The 23,575-nt window shown below is 53.9% G+C and overlaps 1 protein-coding gene across 1 annotated transcript in view; it reads left to right on the top strand.

Annotated features, from left to right (window-relative positions):
- Positions 1–23,575, top strand: part of LAMC3 (laminin subunit gamma 3) — a gene marked incomplete at its 5' end in the record, with an annotated part of 87,173 nt that overhangs the window by 23,714 nt on the left and 39,884 nt on the right. The window contains 8 exon segments of the mRNA XM_017849893.1: positions 4,248–4,414; positions 7,590–7,778; positions 7,856–7,973; positions 10,467–10,565; positions 14,499–14,635; positions 18,129–18,239; positions 21,618–21,810; positions 21,975–22,090. Coding sequence (XP_017705382.1) covers positions 4,248–4,414; positions 7,590–7,778; positions 7,856–7,973; positions 10,467–10,565; positions 14,499–14,635; positions 18,129–18,239; positions 21,618–21,810; positions 21,975–22,090 — 1,130 coding nt within the window.

The raw sequence follows: 23,575 nt of genomic DNA, 5'->3' as shown, positions 1-23,575 counted from the left end.
TATTTTATTTTATTTTTTTTTTTTGAGGCGGAGTCTCGCTCTGTCGCCCGGTCTGGAGTGCAGTGGCCCGATCTCAGCTCACTGCAAGCTCCGCCTCCCGGGTTTGCGCCATTCTCCCGCCTCAGCCTCCTGAGTAGCTGGGACTACAGGCGCCCGCCACCTCGCCCGGCTAGTTTTTTTTGTATTTTTAGTAGAGACGGGGTTTCACTGTGTTAGCCAGGATGGTCTCGATCTCCTGACCTCGTGATCCTCCCGTCTCGGCCTCCCAAAGTGCTGGGATTACAGGCTTGAGCCACCGCGCCTGGCCTTAATTTTCTTAAATCTGACTTCAGTCTTCACCAGTGTACTGAAACTGTGTTGTAGTTTCCTTCTCACCAAATCACAAAACATTTCCTCTGTATTCTTTGTGTCTAATTTCTGTGAATCTCTTTAAACCATAATTTCATATGGAAACTGCTTCTTTAACTTCAGTATCACTGATCTTTTCTTGCTCTATTTCTACAGCTTTGTTAGAGCCAATTCAGTGGACCTTTCACAGTCCTTTACCATTGATTCTTTATTTTCTAGCTAGGGGCATTAACAAAGACTCAAATTGTAGACATCTTTCTTCTTTGTTTTTGTCCATTTTTGAAAAAGCTCCTCCTTCCCTCACTCCCTTCTTTCCTCCCTCCCTTCCTCCTTTCCTCCCTCCCTCCTTTCCTCCCTCCCTTCTTTCCTCCCTCCCTCTCTTCCTACTTTCTTTCCTCCCTCCCTCCCTCCCTTCCTTCTCTCGCTGTCTTTCTTTCTGAAGGAGTTTTGCTCTTGTTGCCCGGGCTGGAGTGCAGTAGCGCAGTCTCGGCTCACTGCAATCTCTGCCTCCCAGGTTCAAGCAATTCTCCTGCCTCAGTCTCCGGAGTAGCTGGGATTACAGGCGTGCACCACCACGCCCAGCTAATTTTATATTTTTAGTAGAGACCGGGTTTCTCCATGTTGGTCAGGCTGGTCTTGAATTCCCAGCCTCGGGTAATCTGCCTGCCTCGGCCTCCCAAAGGGCTGGGATTACAGGCGTGAGCCACAGCCCCCTTCCCCTTTCTAGTATGGGAATGTTACTGGCTCCTCTCTGGCCCCTGGTCCTGGTCCTGGTCCTGGTCCTACACACCCTTAGCACCCATCAGTGCCCTGGGCAGTTTGTCTCTCCTCCAACATCTGTCCCCTCCACGAAGCAGGGGCTGCCCAGGAGGAAGAGGCCCATCTCTCACCTCAAGTCTCAGGGCCTGTCTTGCACATGGCCACCTGGCAGTGGGTGCCCAGGGAGGGCTGTGGGACGAGGGAGGCACGAACGTCTTCCACGTCAATGTTTCTCAGTTTTCTTTGAAAGGAGAGAGGAAAACAGGTGCTTTCCTGCCCCAGTCACATGGGGACGGCAGACACTGATCAGATTGCTCCCCAGTGAACACATCAGCCCGCGCCAGGATGACAAGGAAGGGGAGCAAAGGGACAGCGTGTGCCTGGGGTCGGGGAGGACAGGAGCTGGCGCTGCAGACGGGACCCGGGAGTGGGAAGGCTGGGGTTGAGGACCAGGGGATGGCCAATGTGGCTGGGTGAAGGGTAGGCGGGCAGACATGGAGAGATTGGCAGAGTGTCGGGGCCTGGGCAGGTTTAGCCTCACCTGGCAGTCAAGAGGAAGCTGTGGAAGGATTTGGTCAGGGTAGTAACAGAGTCAGATTTTTAAAACACCCCCAAACCCCTGACAGCCAAGTGGGGCGGATAAGAGGAGAGAGGAAGTCGAATGTCAGGAATCAGGGCAGGAGGTGGCAGCTTGGGCCAGAGAGCTGGGGTGGGGGGAGCATGGGTCTGAACGCGATTGAGGACGGAAACACAGCTCTGTGTGTGAACCATGGGCCGTGGGAGTGGGAAGCAGGGATGACACCGGACTCTGGGCCTCCACAGTTCAGACGCACTTGGATGGCATTAGAGAGATGGAGAAGGGGGAAGCATGAGGCTCAAATGCCTGTTTGGGTGTCTGAGCTCCAGGGAAGGTCAGGGCTCGTCACTGAGAGCCCCTACGGCCATGAGGATCCCCCTGCTCCAACCTGCCCTCCTATGTGAGTCAGCGGGAGGAGCTCCCTGGGGAAGGCGGCCGTGAGCTCCAGTGCCTGCTGTCAGGGGACTTTGGGCCAGAGGACATCCAGGTTCCAGCTGCCAGAGCCAGACCACCCTCAGACCGCAGCTGGCTGGGGCAGGCTGCTCACGGCAGGGGACAGGTGGCCCCAACAACCTGTGTTCACAGTGGAGCCCGTGGGGTCTCACTCTCCTTTCCCGGGTCAGAGGGCTTCACAGGGCAGGTTGCAGCATCCCCTCCAAGGCAGGGGCAGTCCTTTGTCACTTCCCTGGTGACCACTGTCCCAGGATTGCCTGGCGCCTGCCTCACCCCAGGAAACCCTGGGGTGCTGCCTGCCTAACCTGGGCCCTGAGTGGAAGCCGTGCCGCGTGCCCTACCACACACTGTGTCCCCATATCAGCTAAAGCACCTGGAGTCCCAACAGCAGTTGGCGATTTGTCAACACCCGCTGAGGGTAGAGCGTGGAACGTGGCTTAGGGGAGCCACCGAGTGGCCACAGAGGAGTGTCCAGGAGCTCAGGGTCCACGTGGAGTCGGCGAGGACGGGCTTCAGGTCCAGCTCAGCCACTTAGCATCTGTCAGTTCCAAGGCCTGAGCCTGATGCCTCCTGTGTGAAATGGGGACACTAATGTCCCTCCCACCTCCGGTGAGGCTCTAGGGAGAAGCTATTGCCTTGGCCAGGGGCAGAAGCCATGGCCTCTGAACAGCTTGGGACAGGGACAGTGGTGGGGACAGGGACAATCACTCACAGGTTCAGGCTCTGCCGACCATGCCGCGGGCTCCCAGGGCACCCCTGTTCCTGCCTGATTCCACCCGTCTCTTGACCCTGTGTGTGGAATGGGGACACAGGCCGGGGCTGCGCTCAAAGATGCTGTATTTGCCCGTTCTTGTACTGCTGTAAACACCTGAGATGGCTGGTTATTTATTTATTTATTTATTTATTTATTTATTTATTTATTTTTAAGACGAAGTTTCACTCTTGTTGCCCAGGCTGGAATACAATGGCACGATCTCGGCTCACTGCAACCTCTGCCTCCCAGGTTCAAGTGATTCTCCTGCTTCAGCCTCCAGAGTAGCTGGGGTTATAGGCATGCGCTGCAACACCTGGCTAATTTTGTATTTTTAGTAGAGACTGGGTTTCTCCATGTTGGTCAGGCTGGTCTCGAACTCCTGACCTCAGGTGATCCGCCCACCTTGCCCTCCCAAAGTGCTGGGATTACAGGCATGAGCCACCACATGCAGCTGACAGTAATTTATTAAAAGAGGTTTAATTGGTTCACAGTTCCATGGGCTGTACAGGAAACACGGTGCTGGCATCTGCCTGGCTTCTGGGGAGGCCTCAGGAAACTTACAACTTAAAATCATGGTGGAAGGTGAAGAAGGAGCAGGCCCATCACATGGCCAGAGCAGGAGCAAGAGAGAGAGCAGGGGACAGGGTGGGGCAGAGGGGTGGGTGCCACACACTGCTAAACAACCAGATCTCATGAGAACTCACTCACTTTACAGTGCCGAGCGGGGAGGATGCTAAACCATTCAGGAGAATTCCAACCTCGTGATCCGATCACCTCCCACCCAGGCCCCACCTCCAACACAGGGGATTATAGTTTGACATGAGATTTGGTGGGGACACAGATCCAAACCATATCAGACATAGACTCACAGGGGATTTGGAGGGACTCAGGGGCTGTCCCTGTTTGGGGTACCCTCTTTCCTGCCCTTTGGGACACAGTTAAGGGATAGCTGCTGGAGGCGGTCCCCTCAGCCCCCCACACCTGTGCTGCTGTGACTGCCGGCCCACTCTCTACTCAGGAGACTAAGGTGACTTCTTCCTGGGTCCCTCTCAGCCCCCAGGTGGGGCTCCTGCCAGGTAGAAGCTTTCTGTGGCGGGCACTTGCTAGCTGGTGGCTTTGGGCAGCTTCTCCGTGCCTCACTTTGCCCACCCATTATATGGGGGTGGGACCAGGCTGGTGAAGATGGAATGGGTTTGTTCCAGAGCTCACCAGCACAGTCAGTTCTCTGTTACTGCTGCCCCCAGGGCACATAGTAGGTGTTCAGTGAGGGCCAAGATTGAGGGTGGAGTCTGGCTCATACCTTGTCTGCCCTGCCGGCACCTGCGGGTCCCCTTCCTCCTCCCTGTCTTTTCCCAGGTGCAAGTGCAACGGGCATGCCAGCGAGTGTGGCCCCGACACGGCGGGCCAGTTGGCCTGCCGGTGCCAGCACAACACCACCGGCACGGACTGTGAGCGCTGCTTGCCCTTCTTCCAGGACCGTCCGTGGGCCCGGGGCACCGCTGAGGCCGCCCACGAGTGTCTGCGTGAGTGTCACGGGGCATCAGGGACCTGAGGCTGGTGTTGCAGGTGGGGAAACGAACTCCCCCGAAACCTCACAGTGGTGGCTCCTCCTGGGTACGCCGGGAGGGGCAGCTCGGGGTCTCTGGGCTACTGCAGAGATGATGATGAGCGGAAGGGGAGCCTGGGGAGGGGGTGCATTTAAGCCTCAGTCTGTCCTCCACTAAGTAGCTCAATCTTGGCCCTCACTGAACACCTACTATGTGCCCTGGGGGCAGCAGTAGCAGAGAACTGAGTGTGCTGCTGAGCTCTGGAACAAACCCATGCAGAGGCGCCTGTGGTGGGAGGGCCGGAAGGTCCCTGACTGACTTCTTTGTGTTAACCGCTCCCGCCCCAGCAGTTAATCAGAACCAGGCTACCCCACAAGCAAGGGGATGCTGACGGCCCACCCAGACTCTTCCACGGGCCCCCAGGCAGCTCTTCGGTGTCCCAGCCCCCATGTGATGTGGCTTTGACCACCTAACCTCAGAGAAGCGCTGGAGAGAGGATGATGCCATCATGTCTTCTCCAGGGACACAGGCCGAGAGCAGGGACCCCCTGACTTCCCTTCTGGCTACGGCGCCGGCTGCAAGACCCACCCTGTGCCCAGACAGCCTGGTTTCCTCCAGGCTCTCCATGCACAGCCACTGTTGCTGGGCACCGGATCCCAGCTGGTGCTGGTGCTGCTGGCAGGAGCACATCTTCACTCACAGGCCCGCCAGGCTCGCTGGGCGGGCAGCTTGGCCTCTGGGCCCGGCTGTCTTCTTGGGCCTGGGCCATTGGCGACCATAACCAGGGCTGGGCGGGGAGGGGTGGGGGGCGGCTTGTTCTGAGGGTGGGGCGCTGTCTGCAGGAGCTGCCCTTGCTGGCCTACCTCCACCAGGGAGTCCTGGGGCCAAGGAAGCTTTGCTGGCTGGCTTCCACCGTCCCAGCCTGCTGCTGTCTCCGCGGTGGGGACACAGTGGCCAGACTGCTTCTACCATGTCCTCAGCCCTGTGCTCACGTCTGTGTCTCTCAGTCAGCAGCTTGGGAGCCAGGGTTTCATGCTTGACCCTTCATCCCCACCCTCACCCGCAGCTGAGACAGCCCCGAGCCCTGAATTCTGCCCATCCGCATCACTCCAGTCTGTCTAACTTCTGTCCATTGCAGCCGATGCCTTGGGCCTGGGCCTGCCTCCTCTCCCTGCACATCTGAAGTTTCCTCTTCCCTGCTCTCCATGCCCCCAGCCCTCCCCTGCCTACAGCTAAGGCTCTTTTCTTGAAACAAGGCCTCACTCTGTCACCCAGGCTAGAGTGCAGTGGCACAGTCATAGCTCACTGCAGCCTCAAATTCCTGGGTGCGTTTTCCTCCCACCTCAGCCTCCAGAGTAGCTGAGACTACAGGCACATATCACCATGCCAAGCAATATTTTGTAGAGATCGTCTCTCACTGTTGCTCAGGCTGGTCTTCAAACTCCTGGGCTCAAACAGTCCTCCTACCTTACCTCCCACAGTGCTGGGATCACAGGTGTGAGCCATGGCACTGGGCTAGGGCTTTCTAAAGGACAAATTTAATAACATCCATCCCCTGCTTAAACCTTCCCACGGCTCCCCCTTTGCTCCCAGCTAACGTCCACTGACCACGGCAGCCCAGCTTCCCTGGAGCAAGCTCTGCTAGCCTCTGACTTCACAACTGCCTCTGCACTGCAGGCCCCCACTGCACAATGTCCCCGCTTCCCTGCCATCATGCGACATGCCGCCTGCAGCCTCATGGCACACCCACACCAGGCCATGCTTCTATCTCTGGAAGTGGGGTATCCCCTGGGCTTTTGCCTGTGTCTGTGATGCCCTTCCCGCTCACTCTTCCTCTGCCTGGCCTATTCCTCACTGCTCAGCCTTCAGATTCAGCACGGCTGTGACTTTTTTTTTTTTTTTTTTAAGACGGAGTCTTGCTCTGTCGCCCAGGCTGGAGTGCAGTGGTGCGATCTTGGCTCACTGCAAGTTCCGCCTCCTGGGTTCATGCCATTCTCCTGCCTCAGCCTCCCAAGTAGCTGGGACTACAGGCCCCCCCCCCCCCGCCCGACTAATTTTTTTTTTTTTTTTTTTTTTTGTATTTTTAGTAGAGACAGGGTTTCACTGTGTTAGCCAGTGCTGGGATTACAGGCGTAAGCCACCGCGCCCGGCCATGGCTGTGACTTCTTCTGGGAAGCCTTGTCCCACCACCCCAGCACAGCCGCAGGGGCCCCTTCTTTCAGCTCCCAAAGCCCCCTGCCTCTCCTGTCCCAGCCCTGCACCTGCAGGGGGTTTGCTTGCTTGCCGTCTGGCCTGTGGGCAGCATGAGGGTGGCAGGTGTACGTGGCTCCGCACCTTTCATGGATGTACCCCTGAGCTCACTCTGGGAGCCAAGACAGAGCCAGTCCCCCACAGAGACTTTTAAAAATGATTTAATGGGGAAACGAAAGGTGACTTGTGCTTTCTGTACCCCTGAGTGACCTCACACAATAGTGAGGTTCACACTGTTATTATGGCTTGGAGGACCTACAGTAGATTTTGGAGTGAGCCATGCTGCCACTCCAGAAGGCAGGCAGCCTCTGATCAGTGCCCGTCTATCTGGGTGTATATCCTGGTTGCCTGGGAGGGTCCTCTTTCTGCCCGTTGTTTCGGTGTATTTACTAACGGTGTCCCGTTTGCTCTTAAGAGTGTCCTGTTTTGGCCGGGCGCTGTGGCTCACGCCTGTAATCCCAGCACTTTGGGAGGCCGAGACAGGCGGATCACGAGGTCAGGAGATCGAGACCATCCTGGCTAACACGGTGAAACCCCGTCTCTACTAAAAAATACAAAAAAACTAGCCGGGCGAGGTGGCGGGCACCTGTAGTCCCAGCTACTTGGGAGGCTGAGGCAGGAGAATGGCGTAAACCCGGGAGGCGGAGATTGCAGTGAGCTGAGATCCGGCCACTGCACTCCAGCCTGGGCGACAGAGCGAGACTCCATCTCAAAAAAAAAAAAAAAAAAAAAGAGTGTCTCTGACCTTGATCAAGCTGGGCCTGAACTCCATTCTGGACCATGCTCTTGCCCTTCTCTTTGCTCTGCCTGCTCATTTAGCACAGGGAGGCTGACTGGCACAGATGCCCCCTCCAACCACATCACAGGGGACTCACACACCTTTCCCCACTCCTGCCCACAGCCTGCAACTGCAGTGGCCGCTCCGAGGAATGCACGTTCGATCGGGAGCTCTTCCGCAGCACAGGCCACGGCGGCCGCTGTCACCACTGCCGTGACCACACAGCCGGGCCACACTGTGAGCGCTGTCAGGAGAATTTCTATCACTGGGACCCACGGATGCCATGCCAGCCCTGTGACTGCCATTCGGCAGGTGAGTGGGCTCTACATCCCCGGCCTCCAACCCCCGCCCCTCCTGGCTTCCACTGCCCTGTGCCCTTCCTCTCCCAGGCTCCCTACACCTCCAGTGCGATGACACAGGCACCTGCGCCTGCAAGCCCACTGTGACTGGCTGGAAGTGTGATCGCTGTCTGCCCGGGTTCCACTCGCTCAGCGAGGGAGGCTGCAGGTGAGGGCGAGGGGCGGCCTCGTATGGACACATTGCACGGAATGACAAGAAGCAGGAGGGACAGGCTGTCGGTAGTGCCTCCCCTCCCCATCCCTTCCTGTCTGCAGCTACCTTGCCCTAATCCTGGTGAGGACTGGGGAGGCCAAGAGACAAAAACAGACCATAATGAGACCAGGCTGAGCCCTGTGGCAGCTCGGCGGATCTTGCAGGTGGAGGGCAGGCTTCCTGCAGGAGGTGCTGCATAAGTGCAGGGAGAGGGGAAGGATGGGTGTTTGAGGTGGGGCGGGGGGCACGGGGGGCACGGGGGGCCTCTGGAGGAGCTGTGGATCGGTGGGAAGCAGGAGTGGGTGAGGAGGAGGCTGAGTGGAGGCTACAGCAGAAACACCTGGGCAGCGTGCTTGGGGATTTGACTGTGGAGAAGGAGAGCAGGGCAGATTCCAGAGCCTAGTGCAAGGAGGAGCTGACAGGACATGGTGACCAGGGGGTCGAAGAGGAAGAAGGGGTGAAGGCTGACCCTTGGGGTTCTCTGGGCCTCTGGATAACAGGGCATGCAGTGTGGGGGAGTGGGGTGGGAGAGGCTGAGTGTCATCTGGGTACTCTGAGTCTGGTACCCAGTGGGACAGCTGAGGGGAAAGAGGAGCAGGGGCTCCTGGGGTCTGGACCTTACCCCAACAGATTTGCCATCACTTGATTGAGAAAGTATACAGTGGTCAAAAAACAAACAAAACAAAAAAGCTATGATAAATTTAGAAGCACTTTTTTTTTTTTTTTTTTGAGACAGATTCTTGCTTTGTTGACCAGGCTGGAATGCAACACCGCAACCTCTGCCTCCCCGGTTCGAGCAATTCTTTGCCTCAGCCTTCTGAGTAGCTGGGATTACAAGCATGCACCACCATGCCCAGTATCTCTATTTTTTTTTTTTTTTTTAAGATGGAGCTTGCTCTGTCACCGAGGCTGGAGTGCAGTGGCGTGATCTCTACTCACTGCAACCTCTGCCTCCCAGACTCAAGTGATCTTCCTGTCTCAGCCTCCTGAGTAGCTGAGACTACAAATGTGCACCACCACACCCGGCTAATTTTTGTATTTTTTGCTAGAAATGGGGTTTCGCCATGTTGCCCAGGCTGGTCTCGAGCTCCTGGGCTCAGGTAATCCACCCTCCTTGGCCTCCCAAAATGCTGATGACGGACATGAGCCACCCCGCCCGGCCCAGAAGCACTTTTAAGTGAACTTGCTTTGGTTAATAACAGGCATCCTTGTATACTTGAAAGGCAGTAGAAACACGTTGGGGATATCTAGGAGATCTCCGATTCCTCGTAAAATATTTGGTGGTTCTGGGCATAAAACTGACCATGAGATGGGGCCTGGCTGTTTCCCTGGGGTCTTTCTCACCTCTGGACCTTTGCACGTGCCACACTTCCCAGCCCTGCCCCCTCTCCCCAGCCTGTAGCTCACAGCCTCCTGCTCATTCTTCAGGTCTCAGCTGAGGGGCCCCCGTCTCTGGATGCCTTCCCTCCCACCTGCCCCTCGCCTGCACCCCCAGGCTGAGTCAGAGGCCCTGCAGTGCGGGCACAGCCTCTCGTACATCTCCCATAACACGTATCGTGGTACAGGGTCTGTGTGATCTGTCTGTCTACACTGGACTGTGGGATTCACTAGGGAGGAACCATGTCTTGTTAGATGAGTGGATGGATGGAGGGAGGGATGGAAAGATGCATGGATGGGTGAATGAATGGGTGGATAGGTGGCTGCTGGACAGAAAGATGGAAGGATGAATAAGTGGATGGAGGAGTGAGGGGATAGATAGAAAGATTCATGGAGGCCGGGCACGGTGGCTCACTCCTGTAACCCTGGCACTTTGGGAGGCTGAGGCAGGTGGATCACCTGAGGTCACAAGTTCAAGACCAGTCTAGCCAACATCACGAAACTCTGTCTGTACTAAAAATACAAAATTTAGCTGGGCGTGGTGGTGTATGACTGTAATTCTAGCTACTCGGGAGGTTGAGACAGGAGAATCACTTGAACCCAGGAGGCAGAGGTTGCAGTGAGCCGAGATCGTGACACTGCACTCTAGCCTGAGTGGCAAAGTATGACTCTGTCTCAAAAAAAAAAAAAAAGAAAGAAAGGAAGGAAGGAGGGAGGGAGGGAGGAAAGGAAGGAAGGAAGGGAAAGAAAGAAAGAAGAAAAGAAAAGAAAGAAAAAGGAAAAGAAAGAAAGAAAAGAAAAGAAAAGAGATTGGTTCATGGATGACGAGTGAGTGCATGGATGAAGATGGAAGGGTCCTGGATGGTGTGTGCTGACTGGGCAGATGGGCCACTGTACCAGGGATGGATGGGTCATTTCCTTGGCAAGATGGGAACAGTAAAGTCAGGTGAGACTCCTGCATCAGCCTCACTCTTGATGTTGGGAGCCGGGAATGCTCCCTTCCTAGGATGAGCTGTTCCCACTCTGAAGTTGCTCATTGCACATTTTCCCCTTGTCCTGTCTCTTTGGCAGACCCTGCACCTGCAATCCTGCTGGCAGCCTGGACACCTGTGACCCCCGCAGTGGGCGCTGCCCCTGCAAAGAGAATGTGGAAGGCAACTTATGTGACAGGTGTGTGAGCTAATCCAGCAGTAAGCTTGCTGGAAGTGACCTGGGGGCTCACTGATGAGGTACCAAAGCTGTGGAGTGCAGGGAGGAGCAAGGGGCACAGTCTTCATGGACTTGGGTGACCTTGTTACCCTGTGCCCTTCCTGGAACACCATGTATCTGTCATACAGGAAGTTACTCAAAAGCTTTATGGCACTGTTTATGCTTTGATCCAACACCACTGATCATTTATAAGCTGAGAAAATACATGTCTTAGCTTAGAATCCTGAAAAGAAAAAGCTGGAAGAATAGGAGAGACCATCTAATCCAGGGATAGCAAATACATGGTGCTCGTACTACCACATGCTGTGGCAGACATCACTAATGGTGCACTATCACAGCCCTCCCCTTTCACACTCACTGCAGACATAGCTAATGGAGCACTATCACAACCCGCCCTTTTCACACCCACAGCAAAACATCACTCATGGAGTATTATCAACCCTCCCCTTTCACACCCATGACAGACACCACTAATGGAGCACTATCACAACCCTTTCACACCCACGGCAGACATCACTAATGTAGCCCTGTCACAGTCCTCCCTTTTCACACTCACGGTAGACATTACTCATGCAGCACTGTCAGTACCCCTTTCACACACACAGCAGACATTACTAATGGTATACTCATGGTAAAGATCACTAAAGGAGCACTACCACAGTCTTCCCCTTTCTTACCCACAGCAGATATCACTAATGGAGCACTATCACAACCCTCCCTTTTCACACTCATGGCAGACATCACTCATGGAGCATTGTCAATGCACCCCTTTCACACCCACAGCAGACATCACTAATGGTATAACCATGGCAAACATCACTAAGGGAGAACTATCACAACCTCCCCCTTTCATACCCACAGCAGGCATCACTAATGGAGCACTATCAACCCTTGCCTTTCACAGCCACGGCAGACATCACTAATGGAGCCCTATCAACTGTTCCCTTTCGTAGCCATTGCAGATATCACTAATGGAGCACTACTACAACCCTTCTTTTTCACTCCCACAGCAGACATCACTCATGGAGCACTCTCAACACACCCCTTTCACACCCACAGCAGACACCACTAATGGCATACCCACGGCAGACATCACTAAGGGAGCACTGTCACAACCCTCCCCTTTCATACGCACAGCAGACATCACTAATGGAGCACTATCAACCCTCCCCTTTGACACCACGGCAGACATCACTAATGGCATACCCATGGCAGACATCACTAAGGGAACACTATCACAACCCTCCCCTTTCACACCCACAACAGACATCACTAATGGGGCACAACAGTCTTGGCCATGAGCCCTACTATAACCTCAGGATCCTTCTTAACACCCTGCTTCAGGAAGCCCCTACCCATTGAGCTGGGTTTTGAGCCTGTCTGCCATCTTTGCAGTCTGATCATGGTACAAATGGAGCATCTGAAGCTCTGCAAGTCAAAGGGGGCTCTCCCAATGCCATGAAGTTAATAAACTTCCTCTTTCAAGTGTTCAGGAGGCCTTCAAGCTCCAGCAGTGCAGCCAGCAGACAAACATGGGTTTAGCTCCTCGGGTACACACTATCTCTTCTTCCTGGCTTTGTGTCTGACATTCCCCAGAGCTGCTTGGAGAAGTGGCTGATTCTGGGGCTGGGGCTGGAAAAAGACAAGATAAGTCCAAGGCGTCTTATAGTGCCAGGAAGCAAGGAAATGCTGAAAAGCAGACACAAACCAAACAACCCAAACCAGAATGCAGTCCCATGTCAAAAGGACACAGGAGCCGACATGAAAGAGCTCTCAGGGCTGAAACCATTTGAGCAACAAAATAAACAACGATAGTATTGGATTATAACCCAGAGAATGAAGTCAAATCCACAAATCCATCCTGATGTAAATAGATGATTGAATACATAAATAGATAGGGGTTAAGGGACAAACCTTCCTTGCAGAAGAATTCCAAGTGATGAATGTGGAAACGAAAGAACTAGAAAACCACTGTTCAAACCTCACAGCGGGAATTGCTACAGGCAAGAGCTGCTGATGAATGCTGACACTGGTGGGCAGAACTTTAAGGAAAGGGGGGATATTTGCATAGCCTCAAAATATCTTTTAATTACTGGGGTGGCTTGAACATCTGTCCATGGGTTCTTTGATACTCTTCCCTCCAGGAAGTCGAGCTTAATGCCCCTGTTTTTGAGACTGGGCTGCATTTAGTGACTTGCTGCTTTTTTTGTTTGTTTGTTTTTGTTTTTGAGATGGAGTTTCGCTCTTTCGCGCAGGCTGGAGTGAAGTGGTGTGATCTCGGCTCACTGCAACCTCTGTCTCCTAGGTTCGAGTGATTCTCCTGCCTCAGTCTCCCGAGTAGCTGGGATTATAGGCGCCTACCACCATGTCTGGCTAATTTTTGTGTTTTTAGTAGAGATAGGGTTTCACCACGTTGGCCAGGCTGGTCTCGAACTCCTGACCTCAGGTGATCCACCCACCTCAGCCTCCCAAAGTGCGTGAGCCCGCTGGGCGCAGTGCCTCATGCCTGTAATCCCAGCACTTTGGGAGGCCGAGGTGGGTGGGTCACGAGGTCAGGAGTTCAAGACTAGCCTGGCCAACATAGTGAAACCCTGTCTCTACTAAAAATACAAAAATTAGCCGGGCGTGGTGGTGCACACCTGTAGTCCCAGGTGCTCGGGAGTCTGAGACAGGAGAATCGCTTGAACCCGGGAGACAGAGGCTGCTGAAATCACACCACTGCACTCCAGCTTGAGCAATAGAGCGAGACTTCGTCTCAAAAAATGTAAAAATAAAACATAAAAAAATAAAAATAATAAATAATAGTTTTTTTAAAAGTGCGTGAGCCACCGCGCCCGGCCTATTCACTGACTTGCTTCTAATCATTGGACCGTGGTGATTGCACAGTGGAGAAGACTGGCAGACAGCACCCTCAGCAGGTGATGAAAGTCAGCATCGCTCGGATGTCATGTGGGTTTCCCGTGCTCCCGCGTGATGTGACAAGAAGGGCACTTCACCACTGTGTATTTCTTTCCCAAGCCTATAACCCTGGTCTAATCATGAGGAACATCAGGTATTCTAAAAATACCTGATCAGTGCTTTTCAAAAAGTGTCAAGATAGTGGCAGATATGGAAAGACCGAGAAGCGGTGATAGGTTGGAGGAGAACAAGGATACCGCTAAATGCAGCGCCACGTTCCGGATGGGATCCTGCAGCAGAAAGCAGACATTAGAGGAAAAAGTGGAGAAATCCTAATAAAGTCGCTGGGTGTGGTGGCTCAAGCCTGTAATCCCAGCGCTTTGGGAGACTGAGGCGGGTGGATCGCCTGAAGTCAGTTCGAGACCAGCCTGGCCCATATGGTGAAACCCCATTTCTACTAAAAATACAAAAATTAGCCGGGCATGGTGGCAGGCGCCTGCAATCCCAGCTACCCGGGAGGCTGAGGCAGGAGAATCTCTTGAACCCGGGAGGCTGAGGCTGTGGTGAGCCAAGATTACACCACTGCACTCCAGCCTGGGCCACAGAACAAGATTCTGTCTCAAAAAAACGAAAAAAATCCAAATAAAGCCTGGAGTTTAGTTAACTTAGTTTTGACAAATGTACAGTGGTAATGTCAGATGTCAGCATCAGGGGAGGCTGCCTGAAGCAGGTATGGGAACAATCTGTAATGTTCTTGCTATTCTTCTAGAATTCTGAAAAAATTTTGTTTTTAAGTTTCTACAGTGATTCTAGACTCTCATTGGTCCAGGTGGGATACCCTGGTCCCGCCCCTTCCTGGCTGATTTCTGAAAAACTTTTGTTTCTAAGTTTCTGCGGTGACTCTAGACTCTCATTGGTCCAGGTGGGATACCCTGGCCCCGCCCCTTCCTGGCTGGTTCACGTGGCCCTGGTGGGCATGTCCTGCCTCCATTGCAGATGTCGCCCTGGGACTTTTAACCTGCAGCCCCACAATCCGGTCGGCTGCAGCAGCTGTTTCTGCTATGGCCACTCCAAGGTGTGCACGGCCACTGCCCAGTTCCAAGTGCATCACATCCTCACCGATTTCCACCAGGGTAAGAGGTGCCCCCTGCAGACGTCTCCCAAGGGTCTGCTCCCAGCCTAGCGGCAGGTGGTCCTGCCCTGGGGACATCTTGCACTGGTGGATCTCCCATTGAGGAGAGGAGCCACAGGGCTGCACAGCCTAGGTGGGGTCGGGGGTGAGATGATGGCTCCCCAGTGCCCACCTGCGACCCCCAGCTCCCTCCCCAGTCTCTGACTCTTCTCTTTATACTCGTGGTGGGGTTGGGGCCCGGGTACGTGACGCTTTTTGTATCCTGTAGGGGAATTTCCACTCACCCCATTGAGACTGGCCTCCCTTGGTATATCTAAACACTGGGTATATCTAAACACTGGGAATTCAGGCTCAGTCTCCTGGCCTCCACTTATTGAGCACCTGCTGTATGCCAGGCACTGCGCTGAGCACCTCACATGCAAGGATTCTCATTCTCCTTTTAATAATGAAGTAACTGAGACCCACAAAAGGTAGGCCACTTGCTTGAGGCCACATAATAGTTGTGAGCACTGAGTTTATCAGCTCCTGAGTTTTGCTCCTTTTTTTTTTTTTTTTGGACACAGGGTCTTGCTCTGTCACCAAGGCTGAAGTGCAGTGGTGCAATCATGCACAGCTCACTGCAGCCACCACCTCCCTGGGCTCCCGTGATCCTCCCACCTCAGCCTCCTGAGTAGCTGGGACCACATGTGTGCACCACCATGCCCGGCTCATTTTTGTATTTTTTTTGTACAGACGGAGTCTTACCATGTTGCCCAGGCTGGTCGAGAACTCCTGAGCGCAGGTGATCCGCCCACTTCGGCTTCCCAAAGTGCTGGGATTATGAATGTCAGCGCCCAACTGTGTTTTGCGCTTAACTACTATGGCAGCCGCTACCATGGTCCCTGACTCCACGTGGTACAGCCGCATCTTTTTTTTTTTTTTTTTGAGACGGAGTCTCGCTCTGTCGCCCAGGCTAGAGTGCAGTGGCCGGATCTCAGCTCACTGCAAGCTCCGCCTCCCGGGTTCACACCATTCTCCTGCCTCAGCCTCCCGAGTAGCTGGGACTACAGGCACCCGCCACCTCGCCCGGCTAGTTTTTTGTGTTTTTTAGTAGAGACGGGGTTTCACCGTGTTAGCCAGAATGGTCTCGATCTCCTGACCTCGTCATCCACCCGTCTCGGCCTCCCAAAGTGCTGGGATTACAGGCTTGAGCTACTGCGCCCGGCTGTACAGCCGCATCTTTAAAGAGGAAAACAGCAGAGCTCGGAGCTCTGCATTAAACCAGAGGCTGCGTGGGCCCCAGCTGTGTCCCACAGAGCGCCCCCCACTTTCTGCTTGTCCCCAGAAAGGAGCGAGGCATCAGCTGGAGCAGAACCTCAGGGCCCACGCCGGTGCGCCCCAGACATGAGGGCCGCGCGCCCTCTGCTGGATACCGTGCAGAAGGCAGGACCCAGAGATGTGCGGACCGGGACAGCGTGTCTGGATCCTGGGTCCGGGGGTCTAGGGCGTTAGCGTTGGGCAGGACTCATTTTCTAGACCCTAAGAATAGTGTCATGATCTGTTTTCACCTTGGGCCAGGCACTGGGTGTGGCCGGCCCTTCAGGGGTATCATCTCATTTTGTCTCACAGTTGCCCTTGGGCAGCAGTTCTCAAACTTTTTGGTCTCTGGATTCCTCTTTTTTTTTTCCGAGATGGAGTCTCACTGTGTTGCCCAGGCTGGAGTGCAATGGCACGATCTCAGCTCACTGCAACCTCCGCCTCCCAGGTTCAAGTGATTTTCCTGTCTCGGCCTTCTGAGTAGCTGGGACTGCAGGCGCCCGCCACCATGCCCAGCTTATTTTTGTATTTTTAGTACAGATCTGGGGTTTCACCATGTTGGTCAGGCTGGTCTTGAACTCTTGACCTCAACTGATCCACCCTCCTCAGCCTCCCAGAGTTCTGGGATTACAGGTGTGAGCCACTGCACCCGGCCTCTGGATCCCTTTATGCTTGTGAACATTATTGAGGACCCCAAAGTGCTTTTGTTTAATGTGGGTGGTTTACATGGATATTTGCTGTCTTAGAAATGAAAACTGTGGCTGGACACAGTGGCTCATGCCTGTGATCCCAGCACTCTGGGAGGCCGAGGGGGATGGAACACCTGAAGTCAAGAGTTTGAGACCAGCCTGGCCAACATGACAAAACCTCGTCTCTGCTAAAAATACAAAAATTAGCCAGACATGGTAGCCAGCTCCTGTAATCCCAGCTACTCAGGAGCCTGAGGCAGGAGAATTGCTTGAACCTGGGAGGTGGAGGTTGCAGTGAACCGAGATCACGCCACTGCACTCCAGCCTGAGTGAGAGGGTGAGACTCTGTCTCAAAAAAAAAAAAAAGAAAAAAAAAAAAAGAAAACTGAGTGGTTTTTAGATTTTTATTATTTATTATTATTTTTTTTTTAGCAGAGACAGGGTTTCGCCATGTTGGCTAGGATGGTCTCAATCTCTTGACCTCGTGATCCACCTGCCTCGGCTTCCAAGAGCGCTAGGATTATAGGTGTGAGCCACCATGCCTGGCTGATTTTTTGTTTGTTTGTTTTTGAGTCAGAGTCTTGCTCTGTCACCCAGGCTGGAGTACAGTGGCGTAATCTCAGCTCACTGCAACCTCTGCCTCCGAGGTTCAAACGATTCTCCTGCCTCAGCCTCCTGAGTAGCTCGGATTACAGGCAACTGCTTCCATGCCTGACTAATTTTTGTATTTTTAGCAGAGACAGGGTTTTGCCATGTTGGCCAGGCTGGTCTCGAACTTCTGACCTCAGGTGATCCGCCCACCTTGGCCTCTCAGAGTGCTGGGATTACAGGCCTGAGCCACTGCACCCAGCCTCCTAGTTTCTTCTAAATGCCTGTCTGCAAACTTCTCTTCATGTTGACATCTTCCTTTCTCTGACCTCTTTCCCCACGTTCCTTTCTTCTTACCCCTTGGCTGCCCCAGATGTTTGGCCTCTGCCTCATTGCCCCCTGTCCCCTGGAGAGGCAGCCCCTTAAGGTCACTCACTGTGTGCTGGGCTGTGCTCTGTGTTAACTGCTGTGGCCAGAGGGAGGAGGCACTGGACTGGCACTGGGGACCAGAAGGCCTGGGCTCCCGTCCTGGCTGGACCCCTTCCTAACCAGGTGGCCTCCCTGCCTGTGATGGTGTTAATAACACGGGTCACTAGAAGGACAGGGTTCGTGAGGTCACAGGTGAGAAAGTTCTCTGAGACCCTGAAGATGAAGTCAAGTCTGGTACTATTAGAGATGCCCTGATGTCCCAGGGTACCCATGTGGGGGTCTTCAGGCTGTCTTCATGTTGATCTCAAAACCCCACTGAAAGGGCAGGGCAGGCTTCCAGACCTGACCATGCCCCGAGCAGAGCCAGGTCCCTGAGCTTTCTAGCTTCTCCTGAGGCTCCCTCCCACCCCAAGGATCCAGCTAGGGCTGGCACCTGGAGACCACCCTCTGTGGCCTCACACTGATCGGGGGATGTCTGTGTTTGCTGTCTAGGAGCCGAAGGCTGGTGGGCCAGAAGTGTGGGGGGCCCCGAGCACCCCCCACAATGGAGCCCACATGGGGTACTCCTGAGCCCAGAAGACGAGGAGGAGCTCACAGCACCAGGTACCTCCAGCACCAGGTGGGGGCTGACTGCCCCGTGTCGGTTCCTCCTGCTGCTAAACAACTCGCCACACATTAGAGGCTGAAAACAATGCCAGTTTATTCTTTTAGAGTCCTGGAGAAGTCAGAAATCGGTCTCTCGGTGCTAACATCAAGGTGTCAGCAGGACTGAGTTCCTTCTGGAGGCCCATGGGAAAGTCCCTTCCTTGCCTTTCCCGGCCTCTAGAAGCTGCCTGCATTCCTGGGCTCGTGGCCCCTTCCTCCATCTTCAAAGCAGCCGAGTTTGTCTCATGCCCCATCACTGGCTCCAACTCCCCTGCCTCCCTCTTGTGTGTTTACCATTAAACTGGGCCCAAATGATTGATAGGGCCCAGCTGGATAACCCAAGATGCTCTTCCTACCTCAGGTCAGCTGATTAACAACCTAAATGTCCCCTGCCACAGAACACACCATATAAACAGATTCCAGGGATTAGGGTGTGGATGCCTTTGGGAGGCTGTTATTCTGCCACCAGACCACAGTATCTGATGAAACCCCCATTTTTCTGGTCATAGCTTTATCACGGAGGGCTTCTTCAGTGCCACAGAGCCATAGCCACTGTCATGGCCCAGAGAATCTCTGTGTTTCATCAGCCTGTCGCCCACCAGGCCACCACACCCCAAGCCCAGGGCCACAGCATTCTTGCAAAAGGAAGGAGGTTCTTGATCATTCTGACCTCTCCACCCCACAGTGAGGGGACCTGTGAGTTCCTGGCGACTGTCTCAGTCCCAGAACCCGGAGCCTAGAGCCCATCTTTAGCCCCACTGTGGCTGATTCAGGGCTTGCCAGCACCCCGGACCAGCTCTGCCCTCTCCCTCCCTCTCCCAGAGAGGTTGGGGAGATGATGTCACAGATGGCTGAGGAGCCGTGTGCCCCGCAGCCAGGAAGTCAGAGGCCTCGGGCCCTTCGTGGGGCAGGTGCTGCAAGCTCAGAGTCCCATGAGCAAAAAACACACTCTGTTCCATGGCCACTCTGCTGGCATATGGAAGAAGAGGGGCTTATTCCTGCAGGAAGTGCTCGCTGGGTGTTGGGCACACTGCAGGGGTGAGATGGATGGACGGCCTGTCCTCGTGGTGCTCTCAGGCCAGCCCGCTCCCAGGGCACCCTGAGCAGCTGGAGGTGAGGGCATGGCAGGGGAGCCAGGCTTCTGCCCGTTGCTCACGGAGGGGACACAGAAACAAGCGTCTGGGCTGGCTGGTGACAGCATCAGAGAGAATGAACACACAGACCCTCTGGCCAGCATGTCCACTTTCTGTAGTCCACCTATGAGCACTTGGGGGCAAAGACCAGGAGCTGAGTGAAGATAAGTATTTAGGCCGGGCGCAATGGCTCACACCTGTAATCCCAGCACTTTGGGAGGCCGAGGTGGGTGGATCTCCTGAGGTCAGGAGTTCAAGACCAGCCTGAAATGGTGGCTGGTGAAACCTCATCTCTACTAAAAATACAAAAAAGTTAGCCAGACATGGTGGTGCATGCCTGTAATCCCAGCTACTCAGGAGGCTGAGATGAGAATTGCTTGAACCCGGGAGACGGAGGTTGCAGTGAGCCAAGATGGCATCACTACACTCCAGCCTGGGCGACAGAGTAAGACTCTGTCTCAAAAAAAAAAAAAAAAAAAAAAATGGGAGTATTTAGTGGTGTAAGCTTGGGGCAGTCCCAGGAGGGACTGGGTAGCCTATTGGTGGACTGTGACACAGCCTTTACAAAGACTGCCGATTGTGGAACAGTATGTGGATCCATCTCACGTGTAGAACATGAGTAGCAAAAGATGGGGGGGAGCATTGCACTGGCGCTGGTGACTGATTCTGGAGGCTGAATCGGGGTGCAGCCGGAGCATGTGGCCACCATCTCCCAGGGCTCCCTGCTTCAGGCTGCTTCTGCACAGGTGAGCAATTCCCCCAGCCAGGAAACGCTCTGGGGCAGAGGGACACAGGGACTCTCAGTGTATCAGGAGCTGCCCACCGAAGCTGTGGCGGGGCATACTACAGAATTTGAGGGGTGCACTGCAGAATGAAAACTGCCCCCCAATTCCCAAATAGGGGGAAGTACCATTAAAGGTACTAAAATATAAACACTTGTTTTTCCCTACAATTTTGCCCTTTATTTGTCATGGTGTTTTTTGGTTTGCTATTTGATGCCATTCTAGGTAAAGGAAATTTTTAAGTTATTAGCAGGAAACATATTAAGTTATTAGCATGAATTTTACCTTTTTTTTTTTTTCTTTTGAGACGGAGTCTTGCTCTGTTGCCAAGGCTGGAGTGCAATGATGTGATCTCAGCTTACAGCAACCTCCGCCTTCCGGGTTCAAGCAATTCCCTGCCTCAGCCTCCTGAGTAGCTGGGATTACAGATGCCCGCCACCATAGCTGGCTAGTTTTTTGTATTTTTAGTAGAGATGGGGTTTCACTATCTCGGCCAGGCTGGTCTTGGACTCCTGACCTTGTGATCCACCCGCCTCGGCCTCCAAAAGTGCTGGGATTACAGGCGTGAGCCACTGCGCCCGGCTGCGTATTTTGTTCTTACGAGGACAGTGGAAATACTGCACACGACAAGCCCAGCCACTTTTATTTCACTCTTTGACACATGCATGTTCCACTAACACGGCACACGTCCGTGGCTTTCTCACAGGTAAGGGAAAGACTGCTGGGAAAGGAGGGTGGCCTGTGCTCTTTCCTCATGGGTCACGATCTTCCGAAGCAATGATTGATTGATACAGGGAAGTGACATGAGTCAGAAGGTACTGCACAGGGCTTCTCCGTGGTTTGTGTTTCTCGGAACACCAGTGCCTTCTTTCCAAGTTTGGAGCAAGTTCTGATTGGAAGGGAAGGTGTGGCCTGGGGCCCAGCGCGCATCTGCTCGCTCATCCAGCTCACTTACCTTAATGTCACCTGGAGTCCCGCCAAACTCCTGCTGCTGGGTGTTCCCTAGGAATTCCGTGTTCGTGGGCATCGTGAATGCTGCTCGCGAGCAGGCGGCAGCCTCTGTGGTCACACATGTGTGTGTATCCCCTCCGTTCATGCTTGGACTCCGTGTTCCATTGGACACCACTTCTAAAACCCTAGTTCAAAGATAAAATCATTAAGAATGTGAAGATGGTCACAGCAGAGCATGAAGCCAAGTGTGGGGGCGTGTGTGACTGCACAGGTCACACGCCTGTGAAGCTGGGGACGGGCTGCGGAGGTGTGGGCGGGTCCCCTGCAGGGTCTGCCGTGCCGGGAGCTTTTGATTTTCTACCCACTGCACTTTTATCTTGTTTGAATGTTTAGTTGCCAATAAAATCAATATAGACTTTTAAAATCAAGCTAACCATATGAAGACTGTCAAAGCCTTCTTTTGTCTTCAGAGAAGTTCCTGGGAGACCAGCGGTTCAGCTATGGGCAGCCCCTCATCCTGACCTTCCAGGTGCCCCCCAGGGGCTCCCCACTCCCTGTGCAGCTGAGGCTGGAAGGGGCGGGCTTGGCCCTGTCCCTGAGGCACTCTAGCCTGTCTGGCCCCCAGGATGTCGGGCATCCCAGGGAGGTAGAGCTCAGGTTCCAGTAAGTATCCTCTTCTGTCCTGAGAGATGGGGAGGTGGGAGGGGTGGTCTCTGAGGTCCGGGCACATTTCAGATGCCCCTGTGGTCTGGGGGGCTGCACCCCATCCCCAGCCGTGGCACCCCCACCCTATGTCGGGATCTCACTTTGACCACTTCTCTCGCCAGCCTGCAGGAGACCTCTGAGGATGTGGCCCCTCCGCTGCCCCCGTTCCACTTCCAGCGGCTCCTCACCAACCTGACCAGCCTCCGCCTCCATGTCAGTCCCGGTCCCAGCCCTGCTGGTTAGTAAAGACAACCACATGCCCAAGACCCGAGCGCTTGCCAGTTCTCAGAACTGGGCTGGGCTCCTGGGGCCACGGTCTTGTTGGGACCTCGCGGCCAGGTGGTTATTGTCCTGTTTTGCCAAGAGGGAATCTGAGTCAAAAGTCAGGACCGTTGCCGGAAGTCATATAACCTGTGAAGGCAGTGGGGATGGTGGCTGAGGTCAGATGCAGGGACTGGACAGGAGAGAGGCCTAAAGGATGGGCCTCAGAGGCAGGTGTGTGGCCAGCAAGCCACCCAGACCCACTGGGTGTGGGCACTTCACCTTCGCTGAATCCACTAAGCCCCGGTCCCTGCCGGACGCAGCCCACAGCCGGCAGTCCAGGAGTCCCCTAGGAGAGTGACTCCCATGCTGGTCACTGGTGGTATTCTACCTAAGCCACCGTAGGAGGATGTGGTCTTCCCAAAGGGGGCCAAGCCATCACACATCATTGATGGGGATCTGTCACCACCTCCCACCCTGGTCACAGTGATTGACAGCCTTAGCCTCTGATGTGCTCATTATAACCTACCCACACACGCTATTTTAAAAATCAATATAGGCCGGGAGCAGAAGTTCACGCCTGTAATCCCAACACTTTGGGAGGCCGAGGTGGGTGGATCATGAGGTCAGGAGTTTGAGACCAGCCTGGCCAACATGGTGAAACCCCATCTCTACTAAAAATACAAAATTTAAGTGGGCATGGTGGCATGCACCTGTAATTCCAGCTACTTGGGAGGCTGAGGCAGGAGAATCGCTTAAACCCGGGAGGCGGAGGTTGTAGTGAGCCAAGATTGCACCACTGCACTCCAGACCGGGCGACAGAGCAAGACTCCATCTCAAAACAACAACAGCAACAACAAGAAAAAAACAGCCCGGTGTGGTGGTCTGTACCTATAGTCCCAGCTACTCAGGAAGCTGAGACTGGAGGATCGCTTGAGCCCAGGAGGTTGAGACTGTAGTGATTTGTGCCACTGCACTCCAGCCTGGGTGACAGAGCGAGACCTTGTCTTTAAAAAAACAAAACAAAAAACAAAAACCTTAGTGTCTGTGTGTAAAATGAAGCTGAGCTCTAGGCTCAGATGTTTACAAAGGGGTTTTTCTACCCTTCCAGCACCAAGCAGGACATTTGAAAGTCACGTGGGGAGTTTCTGGGAATGTCAGTTTCTGGGAACTTTAGGCCTCTTCATCCACATGACAACTAACATGTCCTCAGATTTGCTTCCAGGGGAGGGAGATTTTGCTCTTTTTGAGAACCTCTGGCTCAGATGGTCAGTTTTCCCCGGGCCTCTTTTGAGTCCAAGGGTGCTGGAATGCACTGGAGAAGCAGGTGATATAGTGACCCTCCCTCGCACCTGCAATCCCCAAACTTCCTCTTTCCATGGGTAATGTTTTGGGAGGCCTCTCTCTAAATCTTTCTGTGTGTATGTGCTTAACATCTGTTTTTTTTTTTTTTTTTTTTTTT

This window comes from Rhinopithecus bieti, unplaced genomic scaffold (assembly GCF_001698545.2).
Source record: "Rhinopithecus bieti isolate Rb0 unplaced genomic scaffold, ASM169854v2 scaffold_31823, whole genome shotgun sequence".
Lineage (NCBI taxonomy): Eukaryota > Metazoa > Chordata > Mammalia > Primates > Cercopithecidae > Rhinopithecus > Rhinopithecus bieti.
The sequence above is the reverse complement of the archived record's forward strand: the minus strand, read 5'-3'. Positions and strand labels throughout refer to the sequence as shown.